Source organism: Octopus sinensis, linkage group LG3 (genome assembly GCF_006345805.1).
Source record: "Octopus sinensis linkage group LG3, ASM634580v1, whole genome shotgun sequence".
Classification (NCBI taxonomy): domain Eukaryota; kingdom Metazoa; phylum Mollusca; class Cephalopoda; order Octopoda; family Octopodidae; genus Octopus; species Octopus sinensis.
The window spans coordinates 49,884,232-49,908,408 of NC_042999.1; the positions used below are offsets into that span (position 1 = coordinate 49,884,232).

At 35.6% G+C, this 24,177-nt stretch overlaps 1 protein-coding gene across 3 annotated transcripts in view; it reads right to left on the reverse strand.

Moving 5' to 3' along the window:
- LOC115209653 overlaps positions 1-24,177 on the reverse strand; it is a 909,254-nt gene that overhangs the window by 148,879 nt on the left and 736,198 nt on the right. For all 3 annotated transcript variants that reach the window (XM_036500965.1, XM_029778119.2, XM_029778118.2), the window contains exons 9-10: positions 18,977-19,096; positions 3,521-3,657 (exon numbers count right to left, since the gene is read on the reverse strand). In XM_036500965.1, coding sequence (XP_036356858.1) covers positions 3,521-3,657; positions 18,977-19,096 — 257 coding nt within the window. The remainder of the gene's footprint in view (positions 1-3,520; positions 3,658-18,976; positions 19,097-24,177) is intronic.

Genomic DNA, 24,177 nt, shown 5'->3' on the forward strand with positions numbered 1-24,177 from the left:
TTGTTAATTGATTAATTTATTTTACACTTTATTATTATTATTGATAATATCTATCTATCTATCTATATATATATATATATACACACACACACACCATTTCTTAATCTTCTATTTGTTTCAGTCATCAGACTGTGGCCATGTTTGGGCACTGTTTTGAATCTTGGTCAAAGTACTTATTTTTTTTTAACCTGGTACTTATTCTATAGGTATCCCTTGTGGAACCACTAAAGTTATGGGGATGTAAACACGCCAACACAAGTTGTCAAGTAGTAGTGGGGAAGAAATACAGACACAAAGATATGCCCTATCTTATGGGAAGTACAATGCCCAAATTTATAATGACCTTCACTCATGATTAAGAAACTGTATGTATGGTACACATGTTGTGTGTACCATATTCCTGGTTTCTTAGTTTAGGAGCTGTTTTGGTCATCCAAGAGGTAGAAATAGAGAGCCCTGTGAGCCAGAGTGGCTGCTCCAGCGCATCTCTCTCACCATTCTCTGGGGCAAGACCTTTTCCATTTTGTCTGCTGGGACCATAAGCTAGTCAGACTTACAAGAAATGGTACATTGTATTCCTTAATGTAAAGTTACTCCGTATATATGATGTCATGCAAAGTTTATTACAAACTTAGCTACTAGGTTAAGATTCATATTGAAATTGTTGAAATTATTTCCCCTGTATTATTTTATAGCTACAACTAGGTATTTGTTTTCTTTCTTTAACTGAGAGGCAATTTTTAGTCAAATCTAAATGGTTTTCTTTTATTCTTTTCAGTCATTTGACTGTGGCCGTGCTGGAGCACTGCTTTTAGTTGAGCAAATTGACCCCATGACTTATTCTTTGTAAGCCTAGTACTTATTCTATTGGTCTCTCTGGCCGAACCGCTAAGTGACGAGGACGTAAACACACCAGCATCAGTTGTCAAGCGATGTTGTGGGGAACAAACACAGACACACAAACATATATACACACACACACACACACATACATATATACAATGGTCTTCTTTTAGTTTCTGTCTACTAAATCCACTCTTAAGGCTTTGGTCAGTCTGAGACTATAGTAGAGGACACTTGCCCAAGGTGCCATGTTTGTCCCCCTAGCATTGCTTGACAACCGATGCTGGTGTGTTTATGTTCCCGTCACTTAGCAGTTCAGCAAAAGAGACCGATAGAATAAGTACTAGGCTTACAAAGAATAAGTTCCGGGGTCGATTTGCTCGACTAAAGGCGGTACTCCAGCATGGCCGCAGTCAAATGACTGAAACAAGTAAAGGAGTAAATAGCTAAGAAGTTCACAATCACAAGGTTCTAGGTTTGATCCTATTGTGTAGAATCTGTGACTAGCCATTTTCTACCATAGCTTTGAACTAATATAAACCTTATGAATGAAACTGTAAATAGCTCTGAAAGTTTGCTACATATTACATTGTACCTATAAATGCAAAAGACTAGACTTACCACACTATGACATGCTTATTCTACCCAAGAATGATATTTTGGGTTTATTTGTCAGTGGAATACTCAGCCACTAACATGCTAATTCAATGAATTTTGTAGTTTGGTTGATAAAAAAAAACAAAAAAAACTGACACTCCATCAGTTATGACAATGAGGGTTCCAGCTGATCCAATCAATGGAACAGTCTGCTTGTGAAATTAACATGCAAGTGGCTGACCACTCCACAGACACATGTACCCTTCACGTAGTTCTCAGGGAGATTCAGCATGACACAGAATGTGACAAGGCTGGCCCTTTGAAGTACAGGTACTACTCATTTTTGCCAGCTAAGTGGAGTGGAGCAATGCGGAAAAAAAAAGCGTCTTGCTCAAGGAGACAATATGTCACTGGGAATTGAACTCATGCCCTTACGATTGTGAGCTGAATACCTTAGCTACCAAGCCACATGCAACTGAATAATCATCATTAAAAGTGGTGGAAATGTATTTATATTTTATTACAAGATAATCCTTCTATAACTTTGTACAAGCATGATAGACTATTCCACATAGCAGGGCAACCCAGCTATCAACAAATATGTGGCTTAAGTTCTGTTAGTGGGCCTATTGTCCTTTTCTTGTCAACTCATGTTCATCAGAAATTATATGAAGGAAGTGGCCTTGATTTGTTACTCTCTTTTACTCTTTTTTACTTGTTTCAGTCAATTGACTGCGGCCATGCTGGAGCACCGCCTTTAGTCGAGCAAATCGACCCCAGGACTTATTCTTTGTAAACCTAGTACTTATTCTATCGGTCTCTTTTACCAAACCGCTAAGTTACGGGGGACGTAAACACACTAGCATCGGTTGTCAAGCGATATTGGGGGGACAAACACAGACACACAAACATATACACACACACATACATACATATATATACACATATATACGACGGGCTTCTTTCAATTTCCGTCTACCAAATCCACTCACAAGGCTTTGGTCAGCCTGAGGCTATAGTAGAAGACACTTGCCCAAGGTGCCATGCAGTGGGACTGAACCCAGATCCATGTGGTTGGTAAGCAAACTACTTACCACACAGCCACTCCTGAGCCTATAATGGATATAGTGCCTATAATGTTTAATATTAATTACATTAAATTCTTAGCAACGGCGAGAATAAAATCCATCACTAGGGAAGAGGTTTTGCTTGATATAAATGGTTAGGAATTTATAACACTCTGTTAAATATCATTCATAAATTATCTTAGAGCAATTTAACAAAAAGAGAATATGTAGGGTGCATGTAATTTTAATTTCAATAATGCATTTCACACAATGCTTTATGAAATATCCGCAGTAACAATTGTTCTCCGTTGGAGAAAGTTGTTAAGTGATGGATTTCTTAACAAGGATAATAAATAAGAATTTTGGATGCTTGTTTTTGTTGTTGCATCAACAGCTAACATTTTGTAATAAATTAGATATGCTTGAAAAACTATAAAAAGATAGAAACATTTTCAAAAGCTCGTTGAATTTCCTTAAATCTTTACAACTAAAATAGCTTTAGCTTTAAATAATTTTGTCTGAAAATTAAATTTTGCCGAATTTATGCAATATTATTTTTCAAAATTATTGTATCGGAGAAGGTTTAAACTTTAATGAATGGAAACAAAAGCATGTTAAAAAAGGGTTCGTTTGAATGGAAGATATTGGCAAGCATATCATTTCTGTTTTAGGATAATAATGAGTACCTGGATAAAATTTATTAGTTTACATGGCATGTTGAAAACAATAAAATGCTAGAAAGAATATAAATTCTCTCATCAAAATTATAAATAAAATTAGAAAGTATAGTTAATATGATAGTGGCTATGAGCCAAGATTTAAATTAATCTTAAAATTATTAAATCATAATTTAAACTAAGAATTTGTTAATTATCAATTATCCAATTAATTATATCAAATCTTGTAATAAAGGAAATTGACAATTAAAAAATTATATTTAAAACTAATTATTTTCTAAGTTGTTGATATAAAGAGAAAAGAAAGGACATTGTTTTATAAGAAATTGAACTTACTCAAATGACTTCAGAGAAAATTTTGTTTGGGTTCCTCGACTTGTAATATGTTGTTGAATATGAAGGGCTGCTAAACGGAACATACTCTCATATTTAAGGTCTCCAGCAAATCGTTCTTGGACGACATCATTACAACACTGAAAAATGTAATTATAAGTAAAATCATATAATGCATGATATAAAGTGACAGACAGACAGAGGTGAGATGAGAACACACAAATGATATTTAAAGATATAAAGAGCAATTTTAGACAGTAAAAAGAATAAAATATAACAGGAGAGCTGTGCCATTGGAATAGGCGACCCCAAATTAAGACCAGCATGCTACTGCATAGATTGTACTACTTAAGATTAAGGATTAGTAGCAATATTCCCTCAACCATTATTTTTATTCATTGTGATACCAGTGCCGGTGGCACGTAAGATAACCATCCGAACGTGGCTATAGCCAGCACCACATTGACTGGCCTCCGTGCTGGTGGCACATAACAAACATCACCCGATCGTGGGTGTTGCCAGCGTCGCCTGGCCTCCGTGCTGGTGGCACGTAGAAAGCACCATCCAAGCGTGGCCGTTCGCCAGCCTCGTCTGGCACCTGTGTCGGTGGCACGTAAAAAGCACCCACTACACTCATGGAGTGGTTGGCATTAGGAAGGGCATCCAGCTGTAGAAACACTGCCAGATCTGACTGGCCTGGTGCAGCCTTTGGGCTTCCCAGACCCCAGTTGAACCGTCCAACCCATGCTAGCATGGAAAGCGGACGTTAAACAATAATGATGATGATGATGATATTAAGGTTATTCTTTTTTGTTATCAGTCCTAAAAGCATGACTGTTGTATTATAAACAACACAAGCTGACCAAAGCCTTCATCATCTTTATCATCATCATCATTTAACTTTTGTTGTCCATGCTGGAATAAGCTGGATGGTTTGACCAGAGCTGAAAAGCTGGGTAGCTACACCAGACTCCTGTCTGATTTGGCATGGTTTCTACAGCTTGATGCTCTTCCTAATGCCAATCACTTTACAGTGTGTGGGGTGCTTTTATGTGGCATCGCATGGACACTTTTATGCGGCACTACTTGGGCGATTTTATGTGACACCACATGGGCACTTTTACGGGAAACCACACAGGCGTTTTTATGTGAAACTACACAGGCATTTTTATGTGACACTACCATGAGTGCTGTACACCACGAGAGGGACCGTTCTTAATACTTCGGTTACAGAGCATGAGTCTTCTTGAGTACAGTAAGGTGTCCGGTATCTCAGTTCTTGTGAGTAGATTTGGTAAAGTGAAACTAAAAGAAACTTGATGCATGAGAGAAAGAGACAGATATTCAGATGAATGCTACTGGTACATACACACATACATTTTTCTCTATCTATCTATCTATCTATTAATCTATCTTCTATATTCTGTTATATGAAAATGCTAATGGGATGATAAAATGTTTGTGTGCAAGAGAAAGATTGAGGGAGAGAGAGAGAAATTCAAATGAATACTACAGGCATGTACATACTCACACACATAGAAATGCTTTGGGGGCACACACACACACACACACACACAAATTAGTTGTGTATGAGAGAGTGCGGATATTCATACGCAGAGGTGTTGAAACGTTCCTGGCTTTGGGTAAAAGAAAATACAGGAGGATCAGTTAATTATAATTTTATTGAACATATTTCCTTCTCAGATTCACACACTTATTACAGCAGTCCTACAGCTTTTCTAAGCCCTGTAAAAGAACTCAGAGTTCAGGCTTCCAATATCCTTAAAGTCAGGAACTTTTCAGCAACCCCTCATATGTGTACACATACTATTATCATTAGTGTGTCTATTGTGTGTGTATCAGTAATGTTTGACTCTCGCTCTCGCTATTCATCTGACAATTTAATATATGCGATCTATTGTGATATATGTAACTTATTGTCATGAAGCTTGAACAGACATTATTTTCATAATTTCCAACATTGAAAAAGTGAGTTACATTTCTATTTTACAAGTCTAACTCATGCTAATATGGAAAACAGACGAATAATAATAATGATAATGATAATGATTATTATTATTATTATTATTATTATTATTTATAAAGAGCTTTAATAAACCTTTTTTAGATTTTCTTTGTTGGAAGAAATTAGAATGACAGAAAAGCAAACGAAGATTGAAACCTGAAAAGTTGATATTTGATTTTAAAATAGTGAACTGCAAATGAAATATGAGGCAGAAGACTCAAATGAAACTGGGATATCCTAAGGATCAGGTAGTAAGTATTGAAATATTAAAAATATAAACTGATTATTTCAATGAATTAACAAACATTAGAGTTATTATAATATCAATTAACCAAGAAAAATGTATTTTTAATGCAAAAACCTAGACTTCTTCCAGAAGGTCATGCTCCAGGGTCTCAATGGATGTAGGTACCTTGCCCCTAATCATGACAGCATAATTTTACTAGTAACTATTTAAAAGCATGTTTTAGGATAAAAATGATCTATGCTGCACATAAATTATATTGTCAAAACTGAAACAAGAAAGTATTTCTTTCAAATGTTAAGAATATGTTGTAATGTAAAATGACCAAAAACATAATTAATTTTGAACTAGATACTCAATTAGCTAATGGCAAATAAATCAAGCCTGAAAAGATAACTAAAGACAGGCGTAGGAGTGGCTGCGTGGTAAGTAACTTGCTCACCAACCACATGGTTCTGGGTTCAGTTCTACTGCATGGCACCTTGAGCAGGTATCTTCTACTATAGCCTCGGGCCGACCAAAGCTTTGTGAGTGGATTTGGTAGATGGAAACTGAAAGAAGCCCGTCGTATATATATATATATATATATAATATATATATATATATATATATGTGTATATATATATATATATGTATGTGTGTGTATATGTTTGTGTGTCTGTGTTTGTCCTCCCAACATCGCTTTTCAACCGATGCTGGTGTGTTTAGGTTCCCATAACTTAGCGATTCAGCAAAAGAGACTGATAGAATAAGTAATAGGCTTACAAAGAATAAGTGCTGGGGTCGATTTGCTCGACTAAAGGCGGTGCTCCAGCATGGCCACAGTCAAATGACTGAAACAAGTAAAAGAGTAAAAGAGATAACTGCATGGTGGGTCCTCTTTCAATCCCACTTTTCAAAACCCTTGTCCAATATCAGTAGTAACATCATTGTTATAATCATCACCATCAAGATTATCGTCATCATCAAGTTACCTCCACTCTCCATGTTGTTTTGAGCTGAATGAGTCATCATAACCTGAGTAAATTCTTATTCACAATTGCTGCTTCCATCAGGAATGGTCAGAAGATCATACCTTGCACCTCTATTTCATTCTGGTATGGCTACTATAGCTGGATGCCCTCCCTAACAACAAATATTTTCAGAGTGTACTGGGCACAGTTTATCATGATACCAGCACTAAAAAGTTTATCATGTCCTTCATAAGACCAATGGAGCCTCCTGGCCTTATGATCTCCACTCATTCACCAAACACTTTAGAGAGTGTGTTTGGTGTATTTTGTCATAATGCCAGCACTAGTGAGATTAGCTTGTAACCTACAAAATAAATGTGTTTGCTACCCTGCATTGCTTCCATTCATGTAGGGCAATGTAAACAATATATTGAGTAGGAGAGAGAGAGAGAAAGTGCAGAATATGAATTAGGCTATACCTGTAAAGTGGCTGGCATTAGGAAGGGCATCCTGCCATAGAGACCATGCCAAAGCAAAGAAATGGTGCCTTGGCAGCTCTTCAGCTAGCGAGCTTCTGTCAAGTTGTCCAACCCATACCAGCTTGGGAAGTGGACGTTAAATGATGATGATCATCATCATTGTAATCACTGTAACACTTCACATTACTCATATGAAATCATTTATGATCTACCGTTATCTATACCATTCCCAGACCCTAACATCAAAATAATGTCTCTGTTACACTGCTGATAGTTTTTTTCCCTGTACCTCCATAAACTGTCCGGAGTAATTACAACAATATATGAAACAATCAAAATGAAACAGATTAATATAAACTATGTTGTTGAGTATTTTACCAAGTACAATACACAAATTTATATGCGCAGCTATGTGTACACAATTGCACATATAGTATACACACATACAAACTCACACATACAAATGTATATCTATCTATCTATCTATATCTATCTATCTATCTAGGAAGGGCATCCAGCTGTAGAAACACTGCCAGATAAGACTGGAGCCTGGTGCAGCCTTCTGGCTTCCCAGATCCCCAGTCGAACCGTCCAACCCATGCTAGCATGGAGAACGGACGTTAAACGATGATGATGATGATATATATATATATATTATATAAAAGAAAGAATATATCCTTTATTTCAAAAGAAATATGTTATGTTTATGGAGAGAAGTTTCTCTTTGTTGTGTATTTGGCATAAGTTTAGAGTAAAAAGAATTATTTGTAACAAGCCCTTCAGATAAATATTTAAAGTTTTGATGTTATTATTTGCTCCTACAATTGTAAATATATTTCTTGTATTTTCTTTATTGTTACAATACTCTTTATATGTATGAATTTAAAACACTGGTTCACTTAAGTACTAACAAAATATAAATGTCTTTTTTTTTCTAAACTATGTCCTATATCAAAGATTCACAGATCAAAGAGTCTAAAAGAACTTAAATATGTGGTATTATCTTAAAGTACATTTTTCCTTCAGTGAATATTTATAGTAAAACTTATATACATATACATAGAACCATGAATTCAAATCTGATTTTTGTGGGCTGATGGAACAGCCATGCACCAAATTGGCTCTGGTGAATTGACAAAGCCGTCAAAATATCAGATAAATGTCTTTTAGTATTTATGCCAACTTCTTGCATTTTGAGTTCAAATCCAACTGACATCAACTTTTCCTTTCATCTTTTTGAGGTTGATAAATAAAGTACTAGTTTAGGGGAGTGAGCAGGCAGGATTATTACACTGTCGGGCTGGATGCCAAGCAGTATTTATTTTTGACCCACTGTGGATCTGAGTTCAAATCTCACCATGTCTGTTTAATCCATCACCCAGTTTAACATCACCATCTCTGTACATTGGGTGCTTTTAGCAGAGTTCACTCTCTTACAAACATCTGTATCAAGTCTTCAGTATAGATATACCATCCTTCTACTAGTCTCAGAGACACTTTTTAAAGAGAGCCATGTCTACTGTCTTTCTTCTTGACTAAACAATAAAACAAAGGGTTTCCATGTTTTCTGATACATTATAAGGATAGTTTATCTCTTATCTTTTACATGTTTCAGCTATTAGACTGTGACCATGCTGGGGCACTACCTAGAAGGCTTATTGAAACAAATCGACCTCAGCACTTAATTTTTTTTTAAAGTCTGGCACTTATTCTATTGGTCTCTTATGAGTTCATGACTTTCATGAGTTGGTGAAGAGAACTCCTTACTCATATAGCTAAGCCTGCATCCACATTTTTAGACATATATAACACTGTGTAACACAATGTTTACCCCTGGGTAACAATTGTTATTTCATATTTGCTTACTCCTAGAAAGTATGAAAAATGGCTAATATTTCCTTCAAACTTTGCTTTTGTTACATTTATTTAAACCCCAAAGAATCCTTCTCAACACATGGCTATGATGCTCCCCCACTACTCCCGCTCAGGACCAGAGATGCACATATTGTCAGCAATTAAGGGATATGCTCAAATGGTTAAGGCCAAGCAACTGACAAGCAAATCTGTGGTGTTGAGCTGAATATAGGCTATAACGATATTTTTGCTTCAGTAACTCAGTGCTGAATCTCTCTGAAATTATAATGCAAGATAGATTTGTCTCTAAATATTGATGTCCAGGTCACAAAAGTAAAGCTTGAAGGGAATAGTAATCATTTCCTTCAATTTTTAGATAGAAGCAAATAGGAAATAACACTTTCTGATCAAAGACAAAAAAATTGTTACACAGTGTAATCTATCATTAATTGTGCTTGCACTTATCGAGTGTTTCCAGAATTCTTTTTATGGATGAAGGTATGGCTGTGGGGTTATATAGGATCTCAATTGGGCATATGTATATATATATATCACAAGCCCACCACCCACCGTCAAAAATTGTGGTCACTCTAACTTCGGGACCTGCATCCACCTCATTGAAGGGACAATATATAAATTCAAATCATATCACACTTTTGTCTTTAAAAATAACTTCACCTGTGCATCAAAAAATTTACTTTATGCCATTAGGTGTGAAGGGTGCCACAAAAACTACATAGGGCAGACTAGTCTTACCCTCAGAGATAGGATGACAGTCCATCACCAACAATTGAGGGATACCACACAGTACCCCTACCATGCACAACAAGCACACACAGATGCAATGCAAACCTTCCACACAAACACACACACATACATAGACACATGCATAAACACAATATCCCCATGCTCAAGCACAAACCCACACACATTCCAAGAAAAAAACACACACAATGCAATATGATTCTGGCAATCACAACCAACACTCACATACATACACACATACATTAATATGTGCATGCACACACTTACACATACCACTCTGACAATTACAAGATACACTCACTCAAATACACCCACACATACGCAGATACACACACAAACATGCAAATAAAGCACAACCCACCTACACACATACAAGCACATACACAATAACACACACCACTCTGACAAATACAACACACACAGACACACTCACACAAACACACCCACAGGTATACACACACACTGCACAAACAATACAAATAAAACAACTCACAATAATACACCCAAACATATGCACACACCACACAGAAAAATAACATATACACACACACGCATGCACATGTACACACGCACACTTCGCTACAACAAATATACCACGCACACACATCCAAAAACCACACCCACATATACACATGCATACACACAAATGCATACTCAGTACAAACATGCACACCAGCACTGGCTGTCAAGTGGTGATGGGGGGAAGAAACACAGACACAAAGACAGTCACACATAGATATATATACATACATATTTACATATGCACATGCACACACACATGCATGCACACACACTCATATATATCATCTCATCATCATCATCATCATTGTTTAACATCCGGGTTGGACGGTTCAACTGGGCTCTGGGGAGCCAGTAGGCTGTGCCATGCCCAGTCTGATCTGGCAGTGTTTCTACAGCTGGATGCCCTTCCTAACACCAACCACTCCGTGAGTGTAGTGGGTGCTTTTTACGTGCCACCTGCACAGGTGCCAGACGAAGCTGGCAAACGGCCAGGATCAGATGGTGCTTTTTACGTGCCACCTGCACAGCTGCCAGACGAGGCTGGAAAACGGCCACGATCGGATAGTGCTTTTTACGTGCCACCAGCACGGAGGCCAGTTGGGATGGCGCTGGCAACAACCACGTTCGGATGGTTCTCTTATGTGCCACCGGCACTAGTATCACAGCTACAATTTCCATTGATGTTGATCGATTTCGATTTTGATTTTCACTTGCCTCTACAGGTCTTCACAAGTAGGGTTTGTATCACAAGAAGGAAAGGTATGCATATATAATATATATACACACAACAGGCTTCTTTCTGTTTCCATTTACCAAATCCACTCACAAGTCTTCTGCCAAATCCTTGTAAGGATATAGTAGAAGACACTTGCCCAGGGTGTCACACGTTGGGACTACACCCTGAAACATGTGGTTGAGAATCAAGCTTCTAACCTCACAGCCACATCTGTGTATATGTGTATATCTTACACTAATGTATATCAGTAATTGATGGAACCAGCTGAAAAACTGATACTCTTAGAAGAAAGTCCTTTCAGATCTTACAGTTAGAAATGCAGTAAACCAGTGACTAGCCTATTAGAAATCAGTAAATTAAGATGCTATTTTTCATTAATTCTGATATAAAACATATAAATTACATAAATCATAAAATATGAAAAAAAAAGAAGTTTGTATTTTGCTGATTATTTTAAGCTGTAGCATTTATTTCATTGTCTTAATTTAATATTTGCTTCAGTTATTATTTTTCACTAAAGGTTGGCTTATCTGTTACAGATTTTTGCTTTCTGTCTGAAATAATCCACCTGATACTTTCACCGATACTTTCAAAGAGATGAAAAGTTCTTATGGAGATATTATCTGTTCAGCTATGATACATCAGTTATCTTATCACTTCTGAATACAAGACTAAAACTCTGGGGGGAATGAAATTGGCTCCAGCATGATAATCTATCAGCAAATATTTTTTGAGATCAATAAAAATTATATAATGGAAGAAATATTACTATTCCGCATATGGCCAATACCTCTTAGTTAGACATCCTGTATCTTTATGGCTGGTAGCATGGCTGTGTAGTTAAGAATTTTATTTTGCAACTACTTGGTTCTCAGCTTTGATCTTACTATGTAACACCTTGTGCAAATGCTGTTTATCACAGACTTGATAAAAGCTATATTTGTGAAAATTGACATAGGAGTGGCTGTGTGGTAAGTAGCTTGCTTACCAACCACATGGTTCCAGGTTCAGTCCCACTGTGCAGCACCTTGGGCAAGTGTCTTCTACTATAGCCTTGGGCCGACCAAAGCCTTGTGAGTGGATTTGGTTGACGGAAAGTTTGCAAGATGCAACGAAAATTTTAGGATGATAAAAATAAGAAATAAGTGGAAATTTAACCAGTGAGTGTGTTACATTATAAGGCACAAAAAGAAAATGACTTTCCCCAGACACAACAGAATATGCTTCAACACACGAACTCATATAAAGGATCTTGCAAACCAAATCAAAAAATGAAATATATATATACATACATACATACATATGTACACATGTTTATTATTAATCAGCAAAAGCTAGAGTCACTCAAGGACCAAGAGCTTCATGTATTGGCCCTTGGGTCACTCTATAACTTCTACTGATTATTGATTTAAAACATATATACTCTTGTTTTGAGCTATATTTTCCTCCTTGCAACACCAAACCTCTCTCTCTTTCTCTCTCTCTCTCTCTCTTTCTACTTCCATGCCAGCATGGAAAACAGACATTAAATGATGATGATCATATATACGTGTGTATGTGTGTGATGAACTTCTGCAGATTTTCCACTAACCGATTTCACTTCCAAAGCATTAGTCAGGCTATAATGGAAGAAAATTGCCAATGATGCTATATTGTAAGACTAAATCCAAAATCCCATGGCTACAAGGTAAACTTCTTAACCACTCAGCTATGACTGATCCTCAATCTGATACATGATAAAAAAAAAAAAAGTAATTTCTAACATAAGAAGAAATCAAAACGATTTTATTATGGGTATTTTTGATAAAAAAATGCACCTCAGTAAATGACTGTTATTTTATTTTATCAATCCTGAAAGAATGAAAGGGGACGTTTACCTTGCAGATTCTGAACTCAGAAGATAAAGAGACATAACCTAACAGCATTACACATTCTGTTTGCAGCCCCAAATATTTTTCCGGAATTGTTTTATTTTTTTCAGTCTTTGAATAGTTTCAGCCACTGATTTCTAGCCATGTGTGACAGAGCCATCATAATGACTAGAGTACTTAGCATAGTAATATCATTGGCTGAGTTTATCTATTGAATGGCTGAATAAAACTATTTTCCAGTTTTATGACCCCTTAGTGATGTAAACACTTGCAAAGAATTTACACCAGTATTTACAAGACTCTCACAAACATATTACCATTTATTTTCTTCCTAAAATCCACAACCCCAACATCCCTGGCCACTCCTTTGTTTCTGCCTGTAGTTGTCCCACAGGACTCATCTTGAATTCATCATGTAGTCCTGTTAACACAAACATGATTTTCTCTCCATTTTCCCACCTCTATCTGTTTTTTCTCTTCATTCCTTTCCTTCGAAGAACATAAGCTCAAAAAGCCAAAGATGTCTTCCATTTTTCCAGAACCTCAAACTAATACACCATTTTTGTTGTTCTTTCACCTGTCAAAATGCCTTTTGTATATATATATATATATATATTATATTAAATTAGAGACAAAACCACTATTAGGCAAATCATACAATGAAAAACTTAAGCCAATACGTAAGATTATTTAATTTATATTATTTAAATATATAACAAAATTATTAAAAAATATAATTAATATTAATTAATATTAATTATATTTTTTAATAATTTTGTTATATATTTAAATAATATAAATTAAATAATCTTACGTATTGGCTTAAGTTTTTCATTGTATGATTTGCCTAATAGTGGTTTTGTCTCTAATTTAATATAATATAATATTTTACTATAAAATTGGATTCAATCCTAAATCTGATTTTTCCCTGTAAGTTTGGATTTATTCCCTAATATTTATTATATATATATATATATTTTTGTATATTTTTCAATATCATCACCATCGTCATCATTTAGCATCTGGTTCCCATGCTGGCATGGGTTAGGCAGTTTGACTGGAGTTTGTAAGCCAAAGAGTCACACCAGGCTCCAGTTATCTGTTTTAGCCTGGTTTCTGTGGTTGGATGCTCTTCCTAATGCCAACTACTCCATAGAGTGTACTGAGTGTCTTTTACATATCACTGACAAGTGTGCCTCTTATGTGCCACCAGGATGGGTGCCTGTTATGCATCATATTTCTTTAATGCCCACAAGGGGCTAAACATAGAGGGGGGCCAAACAGGTAAATAGGTTTACCTGTTCCACTCCTTCAAATTTCGTATATCATCAACATCATCGTCATTGTCATCAACATTTAACATCCACTTTCCATGCTGGCATGAGTTGGATGACCTGACAGGAACTGGCAAGGCCAGGGGCTACACAAAGATACATAATTTGTTTTGGCTTGGCTTTTATGGCTGGGTACCCTTCCTAATGCCAACCACTTTACAGAGTGAGTCAATTTGTTCTTTACAATAAATTTGACTCAACTTAGAATAGCATCACATCACAAATAAATGCTCAGTTATTACTTGTGAAAGCACTTTGAAATAATAACAGTATTCTAACATTTCTACTCTTTTTACTTGTTTCAGTCATTTGACTGTCGCCATGCTGGAGCACAGCCTTTAGTCAAGCATCCCAGGACTTATTCTTTGTAAGCCTAGTACTTATTCTATCGGTCTCTTTTGCTGAACCGCTAAGTTACGAGGATGTAAACACACCAGCATCGGTTGTCAAGGGGTGTTGGGGTAAAACACAAACACACAAACACACACACACACATACACACACACATATATATATTATTTTTAGATATAATTGAGTTACTAAAATGTACTTGTGTTATTCGCTTCGGCTGTTTCCATAAACGCATGTGAGTACCTTAATTATATTCTCTCGTAAGCTCAACTGATGAGGAACGAATCCTTATGTGGTTAATTCCGAAATTGATTCAATATTGAGATAACGAAATTTAAACGTTCCAATGGTTAGTTGCCCGAATTTCAGTTCAATTTTCTGTAGCAAGCGGATTAAATGTGGAATATCAGTATATTGGCTTTAGAATAATCTTCTTTAGCCCTTGCTTATAAGATATATATATATATATATATATATATATATATATATATATATATATATATATACAACGAGCTTCTTTCAGTTTCTGTCTACCAAATCCACTCACAAGGCTTTGATTGGCCAGAAGCTATAGTAGAAGACACTTGCCCAAGGTGCCATGCAGTAGGACTGAACCTGGAACCATGTGGTTCATTAGCAAGCTACTTACCACACAGTCACTCCTATGCCTATTTCTGCACATTTTCTATGCATAAAATTTCATGCAGTATTGATCAATCCAAAACTATGGGAGAAGACACTTGTACATAGTGTAATACACAAGGATCAAGCCCAAATTGCATAGTTGGAAAGAAAACTTCTTTAAGTGCATTGGTGCAAGGGTAGCACAGCTACCCTTGTACCAATGTATACAAAGATTTCAAGTCATATTCAGTTTTGCTGGGTTTTTTTATTTTTAATGAATTGACTGTAGTGCTGATTTACTCAACAACTACAAGAACCTAGCATTGTTAATAATAGTGACATGTAAAAATAGATAAGGCAGGAAACAAAATAACTTGTGCAGAAATAAATTAAAATTGGTAACAAATCGAAAACTAGATGTTTATGGTTGAGCTAAAATCCTATTTTGTAAAAAAAAGCAAATTAGTTAATTATATCAGAGAGTGATACACTATGCAACTATATAAACATTCTCAAAAATCTTAAAAGATTTTATTCGATTTACTTTCTAACATTGCAATGAAAGAAAAAGAAAGATTTTGATTGAAATAAGAAAAACTTTTATTAGAATAATATTTCTTAAAAAAATGAAAAAAATATTCTAAAGTATCGCTGGTGTTTACATACTCCTTAGTATTGGAACTTTAAGCAGTCACAGAGAGGAAGGAATCAAGATTTTTACAGACAAAATATTAAAGAAATTATTCAATGTACAATGGGCTTAACTGCAAGAGTTTAAGTCAAACAAACTTCAGCACTTGAGCAAGGACTCATAAGATCTATTTTCTTTTTATTTTTCCATTTTTTGCAAGACAAGTGGTACTTAATCTGACAGACAAGAGAAAGCAAAATACTATGTATATATATATATATATATATTAATGAATACATATATACATAAATGAAAATATATACATGTATAGTAATGAATATATATATATATATATATATATATATATATATTAATGAACATATATATATATATACACATACACCTAAATTACTTTAAGGAGACTAAAGAAATTAATTCTCATGTTTGCATAACTTCCTCCTGAAGAGTAATTGCAAGAAGAATTAATTGAAAAATAAAAATGCCTCGTAACTCATATAATTTTAGCAATCCCATTTGTTATTGTTGTTACATTTGGCTTTTTTTTTTTTTTTTTTTGCAATAAGCATGAAATAATTAGAAGTTACAGCCGAAACTTCCATGAGGGACTTCAGGCTTCTTGCTCAAGTTATTTGCAATTTGAATACTAAAGCAAATGAAAAAAAACAAAATTTCTAAGATTATTGGAAAAGTCAGTTGGCTTTTTTGTTCATTCACTTCTATTTTATTACACACATATACACACATATATTTTATTACACACATATACTTTCATGTACATATGCATATAAGTGCACATACACACATGCATACACATGCTCCTATCCTTCAAATACTTTGTTGAAAAAACAGCTTAGACACAACATTTGTCACTAGCTTCAACAGTTATTTTCTTTTTAGGGAGGCTGCAAATAAACACACACACACACACATACACATTTATCTAATTCATCAGTCTATATACATCAATAACGATAAACATCGCCCTTTTCAAGCCTAGCCAGGTTCATGGGCCTGGTTTCTCGGTTTCTGTGGCATAGGTGTCCCCCCCCCCCCAGCTGGACAGGATGCCAATCCATCGCAGCATTACTCAAGAAACAGGAGAGAAAGTTGTGGTGAAAGAGTACAACAGGGGTCGCCACCACCCCCTGCCGGAGCCTCATGTAGCTTTTAAGTGTTTTTGCTCAATAAACACACACAATGCCTGATCTGGGAATCGAAACCGCGATCCTCCAACCGCAAGTCTGCTGCCCTAACTACTGGGCCATTGTGCCTCCACATATACATCAATACTAGTATTTATATATGCACAAGAATGCCCAGTACACTCTGTAAAGTGGCTGGTGTTAGGAAGGGCATCCAGCCATAGAATCTATGCCATAATAAACAACTGGATCCAGGCAGCTCTCCAGCCAGCTAGTTCCTGTCAAAGCATTCAACCCTCGCCAGCATAGAGAATGGATATTAAATGATAATGGTGGTATATATATATATATATATATATGTATGTATGTATGTATGTATGTATGTATGTATATAGTGAAAATTTGAAGCTTCTTGCCCATTTCTGGCTGTTTAGGCATACATTTTGAAACTTGGGATTCAATATAAAAAAATATTCTACTTTATGTATTAAGTATTTCACTCCTATTTGTAAAGGCAGATATTTACTAATACATTTATAAATTTATATATTAGGTACACACACACACATATATGTGTGTGTATATATATATAAATGGAATTTAATGCAGGTATAATTCAAATATTTTTACTTCCAACACTTTGAATTATACTTGCGTTAAACTCCATTTGTTTATTTATACAAAAAATTCCACATAAACCCGAAGTTTCTACCTTTAAAAACAAGGAGTTACAACTTCTTTACTTGTGTGATCTTTTGCTACCCTGGTAACTATTTATCTATTTTTTTCCCATGTTAATTGTTAACAAAAGAAAAATACACACATATATATATATATATGTATATATATATATTCACTGCACTGTAAGAAGTTTGCTTGCACATGGCTTCAGGTTTGCTCCCTCCATCACCACCATCTTCTTGCATCTACCCCTTCCACAGGTTCTCTCCACGATTAGAGATCAGCACTTCTTTATGCAGTTGTCCTCACCCATATGACCATACCATGGCCATACCAGTGCAGTCTTCTCTCTGGCACACTACAACTGATGCCTCTTAATCTAAATTTTTCTCTTAAATCATTTACACTCTATAATATATATATACATACTGACATTACCCATCCAGCAGAGCAGGCTGCCTTCATTTCTTTCAAGCATTCACATATTCTCTATAGTCATATCCCATGTTTCACAAACTTTGAAATAAAGTAAGCAATTAGTCACACACACACATACACACACACACAAACACACATGTATATGGTTCGTTTGTATTGCATTTGATATATAAAAAAAAGGGGGAAGTGAAATCGTTTAAAACTGTTGGTAAAAAACTGCTTGACAACAGACATGAAATATTTGGTAGAAAAATATGGAACAAAGAGAACGTTTGTTACAAGATTCTTTGCAGTAAATTTAAAGAATTCTCCAAAATAATTTTGTAAACCTAAATTAAAGCGAAATATCTAAATATTTTCAGAATCATGTAGTAAAAAAAGAAATTAATTTTCAAAAAGTAAAATGAAATAGGCATAGGAGTGGCTGTGTGGTAAGTAGCTTGCATACCAACCACATCGTTCTGGGTTCAGTCTCACTGCATGGCAACTTGGGCAAGTATCTTCTAATATAGCCTCAGGCTGACCAAAGCCTTGTGAGTGGATTTGGTAGACGGAAACTGAAAGAAGCCCATCGTATATATATATATATGTATATATATATATATATATATATATATATATATATATATATATATATATGTATGTGTGTGTGTGAGTCTATGTTTGTACACCCCCCCCCAACATTGCTTGACAACCGATGCTGGTGTGTTTACATCCCTGTAACTTAGCGGTTCGGCAATGAGTAAAAGAGTAAAGAACGGAAAGAACCTGAGCAAAGGTACAATACCTGAGTGAAGTAGTAGTCAAATGCTGGTGGATCCTCTTTCAGTAAACGGTATGCATCAACAGGTACAAAAGTGATCCGAAAAAGACATCTAAAGTGACGTGACCCTGGTCGGGCTGCAACCTGCAAAAAAAAACAAAACCAGTAAGAAATTTCAAAAACGCTATTAGACAAAATACATCATCATTACCACCACCATCACAATCTGTTGCTCTATTACTCACGAGGGGATAAATATAGAGGAGACAAACAAGGACAGACAAACGGATTAAGTCGATTACATCAACCCCCAGTGCGTAACTGGTACTTAATTTATCGACCCCGAAAGGATGAAAGGCAAAGTCAACCTCGGCGGAATTTGAACTCAGAATGTAACGGCTGACGAAATACCTATATCTTTACTATCCACAAGGGGCTAAACACAGAGGGGACAAACAAAGACAGACAAACGGATTAAGTCGATTACATCGACTCCAGTGTGTAACTGGTACTTAATTTATCGATCCCGAAATGATGAAAGGCGAAGTCGACCTCGGCAGAATTTGAACTCAGAGCATAACAGCAGACAAAATACGGCTACGCATTTTGCCCAGAGTGCTAACGATTCTGCCAACTCGCCACCTTTTAATATTCATTTTTTTTTCATGCTGAAATGAGTTATATATGCTCTTCTTAAAGCCAACCACTTTTACAGAGTATACTGGGTACCTTTCCTTGGCTTTCCTGCCTTGCAGTTTCAGGTACTGTCTTACTGTGTGATACCTTATGCAAGAGTCTTTTACTATAGCCCCAGGTTCACCAAAGCTTTTTTGAGTAAATTTGGTGAACAGAGGCTGAAAGAAGCTCATCACAGACACATGCACACGCACACACACACATGTATATTTGTGTGCATGGGTGTGCCTCCTTGTCTGGAAATAACGTGGTTCTTAACAAACATCACAATCATACGAGTGATGGTGTTTGTGTCCAGATTTCCATGAAAAGCTTGTCTGGACATGGGGAAATATTACCTTGCATGAAAATAGAAGGTAGATAACAGGAAGGTCATGTGAACAATGAATTCCATCAGACCCAAGCAAGCATGGAAATGTGGACATTAAAATTATGATGATTATAGTGTAATAATAATAATAATAATAGTAATAATAGCAAAAAAAAGAAGAGTGCCATTGTTATCAAGTGAGCAATACTTCAGTATCTAGTGTGCCTTGCACAGATTCAAGAAATAAACTTGTCAATCTACTTTTTTTTTCTTTCTTCTGTATACCTGCTGGAGGAGTTACCTCAATTCTATAAAATATTACTAATATTACTACTACTACTACTACTACTACTACTACTGCTACTAATAATAATAATATATAATAATAATATTATATATGTATATATATATATATATATATATATATATATATACATACAGGCTGCAATGGGTAAATTGTTGCCATTTTATACTTTTAATTTTGCACATGTGCATTGCTTGTTTTTGATTTTGTTGAATATACAGTATTGTAGGGTCAGTTGGGCAGTGTCTGTGAGAAAAACAGCACCATGATGCAATTCACTCTGCCAGATATTTGGAAACGACATGCTGTGCTGCTTGGTATTCACACTGGAAGCTCCAATACGAACAATTCGCAGTGTTTGGGAGTCAATCTGAGGACAGTGCAACGGATTTCAGAAAGAGTTGGATGAGACAAATGGTGATTAAGAAGGCATGACAGCTTAGAAAAAACTCATTCTGAGAAGAAAAGAATTCTTGGATTTGTTGGTGAGATCTAGGCCATGATTGGCAACAATCCCTCCAAGTCAATCAGGTCCACTTCCAGGGACATGGGTTTCTTATCAGGCAGGTAGTGCATGAAGACATTTGGTATTCCTTGTACAAGATGAGAAAGGGCCAATTTTTATCCCAAGCCATCAAGGACAAGAGGAAAGACTGCACTATGAAGCTTTTGAACTAACTCAAGTATTCCCCCCAATCAAACATGGTTTGGTTTTTCTCAGATGAGAAAAATTTCTGCTAGGATCAGATGGTGAACACACAAAATAACTGTTAGCTTGCCGTGTCCCCAAAACATGTACTGAGAGTAATAAAAATGAAAGATCTAGTCAACATCATGCTATTTGGAGTGATCACTAGTGATGGCAACGTTATACCTCCATTCATCTTCCCACATGGCTTCAGACTCAACACAGAGGCCTACATCAAGTGCCTGGAGAGGTAGTGTTACCCTGGGTCAAGAGGGTGACTGCTGGAAAACCCTATGTCTGGCAACAGGACTTTGCACCATTCCACACAAGCAAGAGAACCAAGTCATGGCTGTCAGACAATATCTGCAACCACATGACCCCTAATATATGGCCACCTGACTCCCCAGACTGCAACCTCATTGATATCTATGTGTGGGGTGCAGTTGCGCAAGAGACCAGCAAAACTCCTTGTAACACCAAAGATGAACTGAAGGCAAGGATTATGGCTGCATTCACCAATGTAAATAAGGAGACTATCCAGAAGAGTAGTAGGAGATTCCAAAGCTGTCTGGAAGCCATAGTTGAAGCCAATGGCGATTTTATTGAATAAATTTACTCTTTAGTATTTCAAGATACTTTTATGTAATTTTCATAAACATATGTTAAAATGAGATGTCAGTGTTATTTTCATTTTTGCATAATTTAGACAACAGTTCATTCACTGCACCCTGTGTATATGTATGTATATATATATATATTTATATGTGTGTGTGTGTATGTATATATTTGTATGTCTATGTATGTATATATGTATGTGTTTGTGTGTATTATTTTTATATGGAAAGCAAAGCTAAGTGTTGAAATACATTATGCCAAGTGGGGCATAATTGGGAGAAATGATTGAGAATCACAGCTGTATATGGTCATTAGGCCTGCTAAAAAAACTCTTTAAAAGAAATAAAAGATCATATATACATATGTCATAGTGTAATCTGAGAAGAACTGTCTGAAGAAGCAGGCTAGTCAGTGATGAAACGTTTTTGATTATAGGTCTGCTGACCAGGAAGTAAACAAGAATAGCAACAATAATGCTGCAGAAATGAATAATTAATGGCTTCCGTTCCAATATGGAATTTCGTAAATGTAAGACGTTTTATTAGGAATGTCTCATAAAGATGTAATGCTAAACGTTGATTCTTGGAATCTCTTTATTCAACAAAAACATGTAGGATTTTTCATACATATAATTCTAGCCTGATATCACTATTTTTATTTCAGTAAATATATAGCTTTTCAATTGTGTAACATGGAAATTTAACTTATTTTCTTTTATTCACTTTCTAAAATCATAATTTTAACTGCAACAATTTTCATTCATTCTTTCTATCTTTTTGTTGTGCAAACAACAAAGAACAAGTTGTTTTCTAGAGAATACAATTTGTATTTTCATTTTGTAATGTAAATTTTACAGAAATCATTATATTATAAATGAAATATAGTGTTAAAGGCATGAAGTTTATGATTAGCACTCATGGATCAAAGGAAAATATATAACACTTGTTATTTACTGCTTTCTTTAGAAGTTACAGATTATAAAAGAGCAGGTGTTTTAGCAAATAAAATTTCTAGTTTCTCTGTTTTCTAAGCAAGTGGGAAATATTCTTTCAACATTTCACTAGTCTCAGTTATTGAACCACTGTCACACCAGGTTCTTTGAAGGATTATTTTTTTGTCAATCACATCATCACCAGTACTTATTTCAGTGCATGCTTCTTTAGGTTATTTTTGTCCATAATTTCTCAAATGATTTCAGTAAAAATGAAAAAAAGTATGTATGAGAAAATGTAGCACTTAAGATTTTGATAGACTAAAATTCATAACAGCAGGACCCACTAAAACCCATGAAGATGGGACCCACTGAACAATTCGATTGACTAAAACTCTTGAACATGGGACCCAGTATGGCCACAATCCAATAACTGAACCAAATGAAAGAATAACAAACTAAAAGGAGCTAATCTCTATATATATAAAGCTGAAGTTGTCTGTGTGTGTGGCAGGTTTGGTAGCCTTCAACTAACACTATCTCTTCCGAGACCCTGCAGTGCAAGTTGACCAAAATTGAGAGTATAACAGAAGAAAGCTTGCTTTTCATTCTGTAGAAGATAAAATTCAAATCAGACCATGTTAAAACCAAAAATTATTTACATCAAAAAGGTGCTTTTTTTTCTATGAAAATCCCTATTTTTTACGATTTTTTGACTGCTGTGTCACCAATTTTTGGTGTATTTCAACCTGAAAAATGTTCACTTCAAGAGGAAAACAAGCTACATAATGCAAAATGTTTACTTTTCAAAAATTTCAATTCTAAAGGGTTGAAACAAACCTGAGCAAAGCTGGGCGATACTGCTAGTATCTAATAAGAACACATCAGATTATGTCAAGCTCTTCTTTGCATTATCAGGTTGATAAATGAACCCTTTGCAATGTCTTTGCCATGTGCTTACCATTGTGAGTGTCTTGGGACAATTCTCAGCAGATGAACTGTAGACTGTTGCCCATCCTTTGTTTCACTTCCTTACTTCACAGCTAACACAATTTCTTCTGCAGAAGCTTGTCCAGTATAAAACCAAGCATATAAGTTCATTTGGAGGCAGTTAGTAAAGAGTGCCTAAAATTATGTTCTTGTTGTTTACCCCAGGATCAACCCTGGTTGAGTAAACCTATGAACAAACCCTGTTTCATTCACTACTTTCTTTAATATCTCTTTTTTTATTTTTCTTTAAAGACAGTAGCATGTGATTTGAAGATAATTTGGCTGCTGTTACTAGCAGATTTTGTTGCCATGTAGAGGCTCCTTCATTCATTCAGGTAAATTTTTTGTCAATATGTTCTCAGTAAACTTAGTTAGATTTAGATTCAACTTTTAAAGGAGAGAATTTCATTTTATCAATTCACTAATTCAACTAGGCTTTGATTTCAAGATTGCCTTTCCTCCTCCCAGGGGTCAGTAAATAAAGGACCTATCTTTTATGACATTTGCTCTGGCACTTAGCATTCTGAGTTCAAATCCAGCTATAGCCTACTTAGGTGGCAGACTTAATCTATCAAAGTTTTATATCACCACCTGGTAAGTTTAGCAGCATCTGTTCCATTGAAATCATTTTGACCACTTCTCTTGTTGGAGAATCCTTGCCTCTCCCTTTCTCTCACAAGCCCCAGCAGTC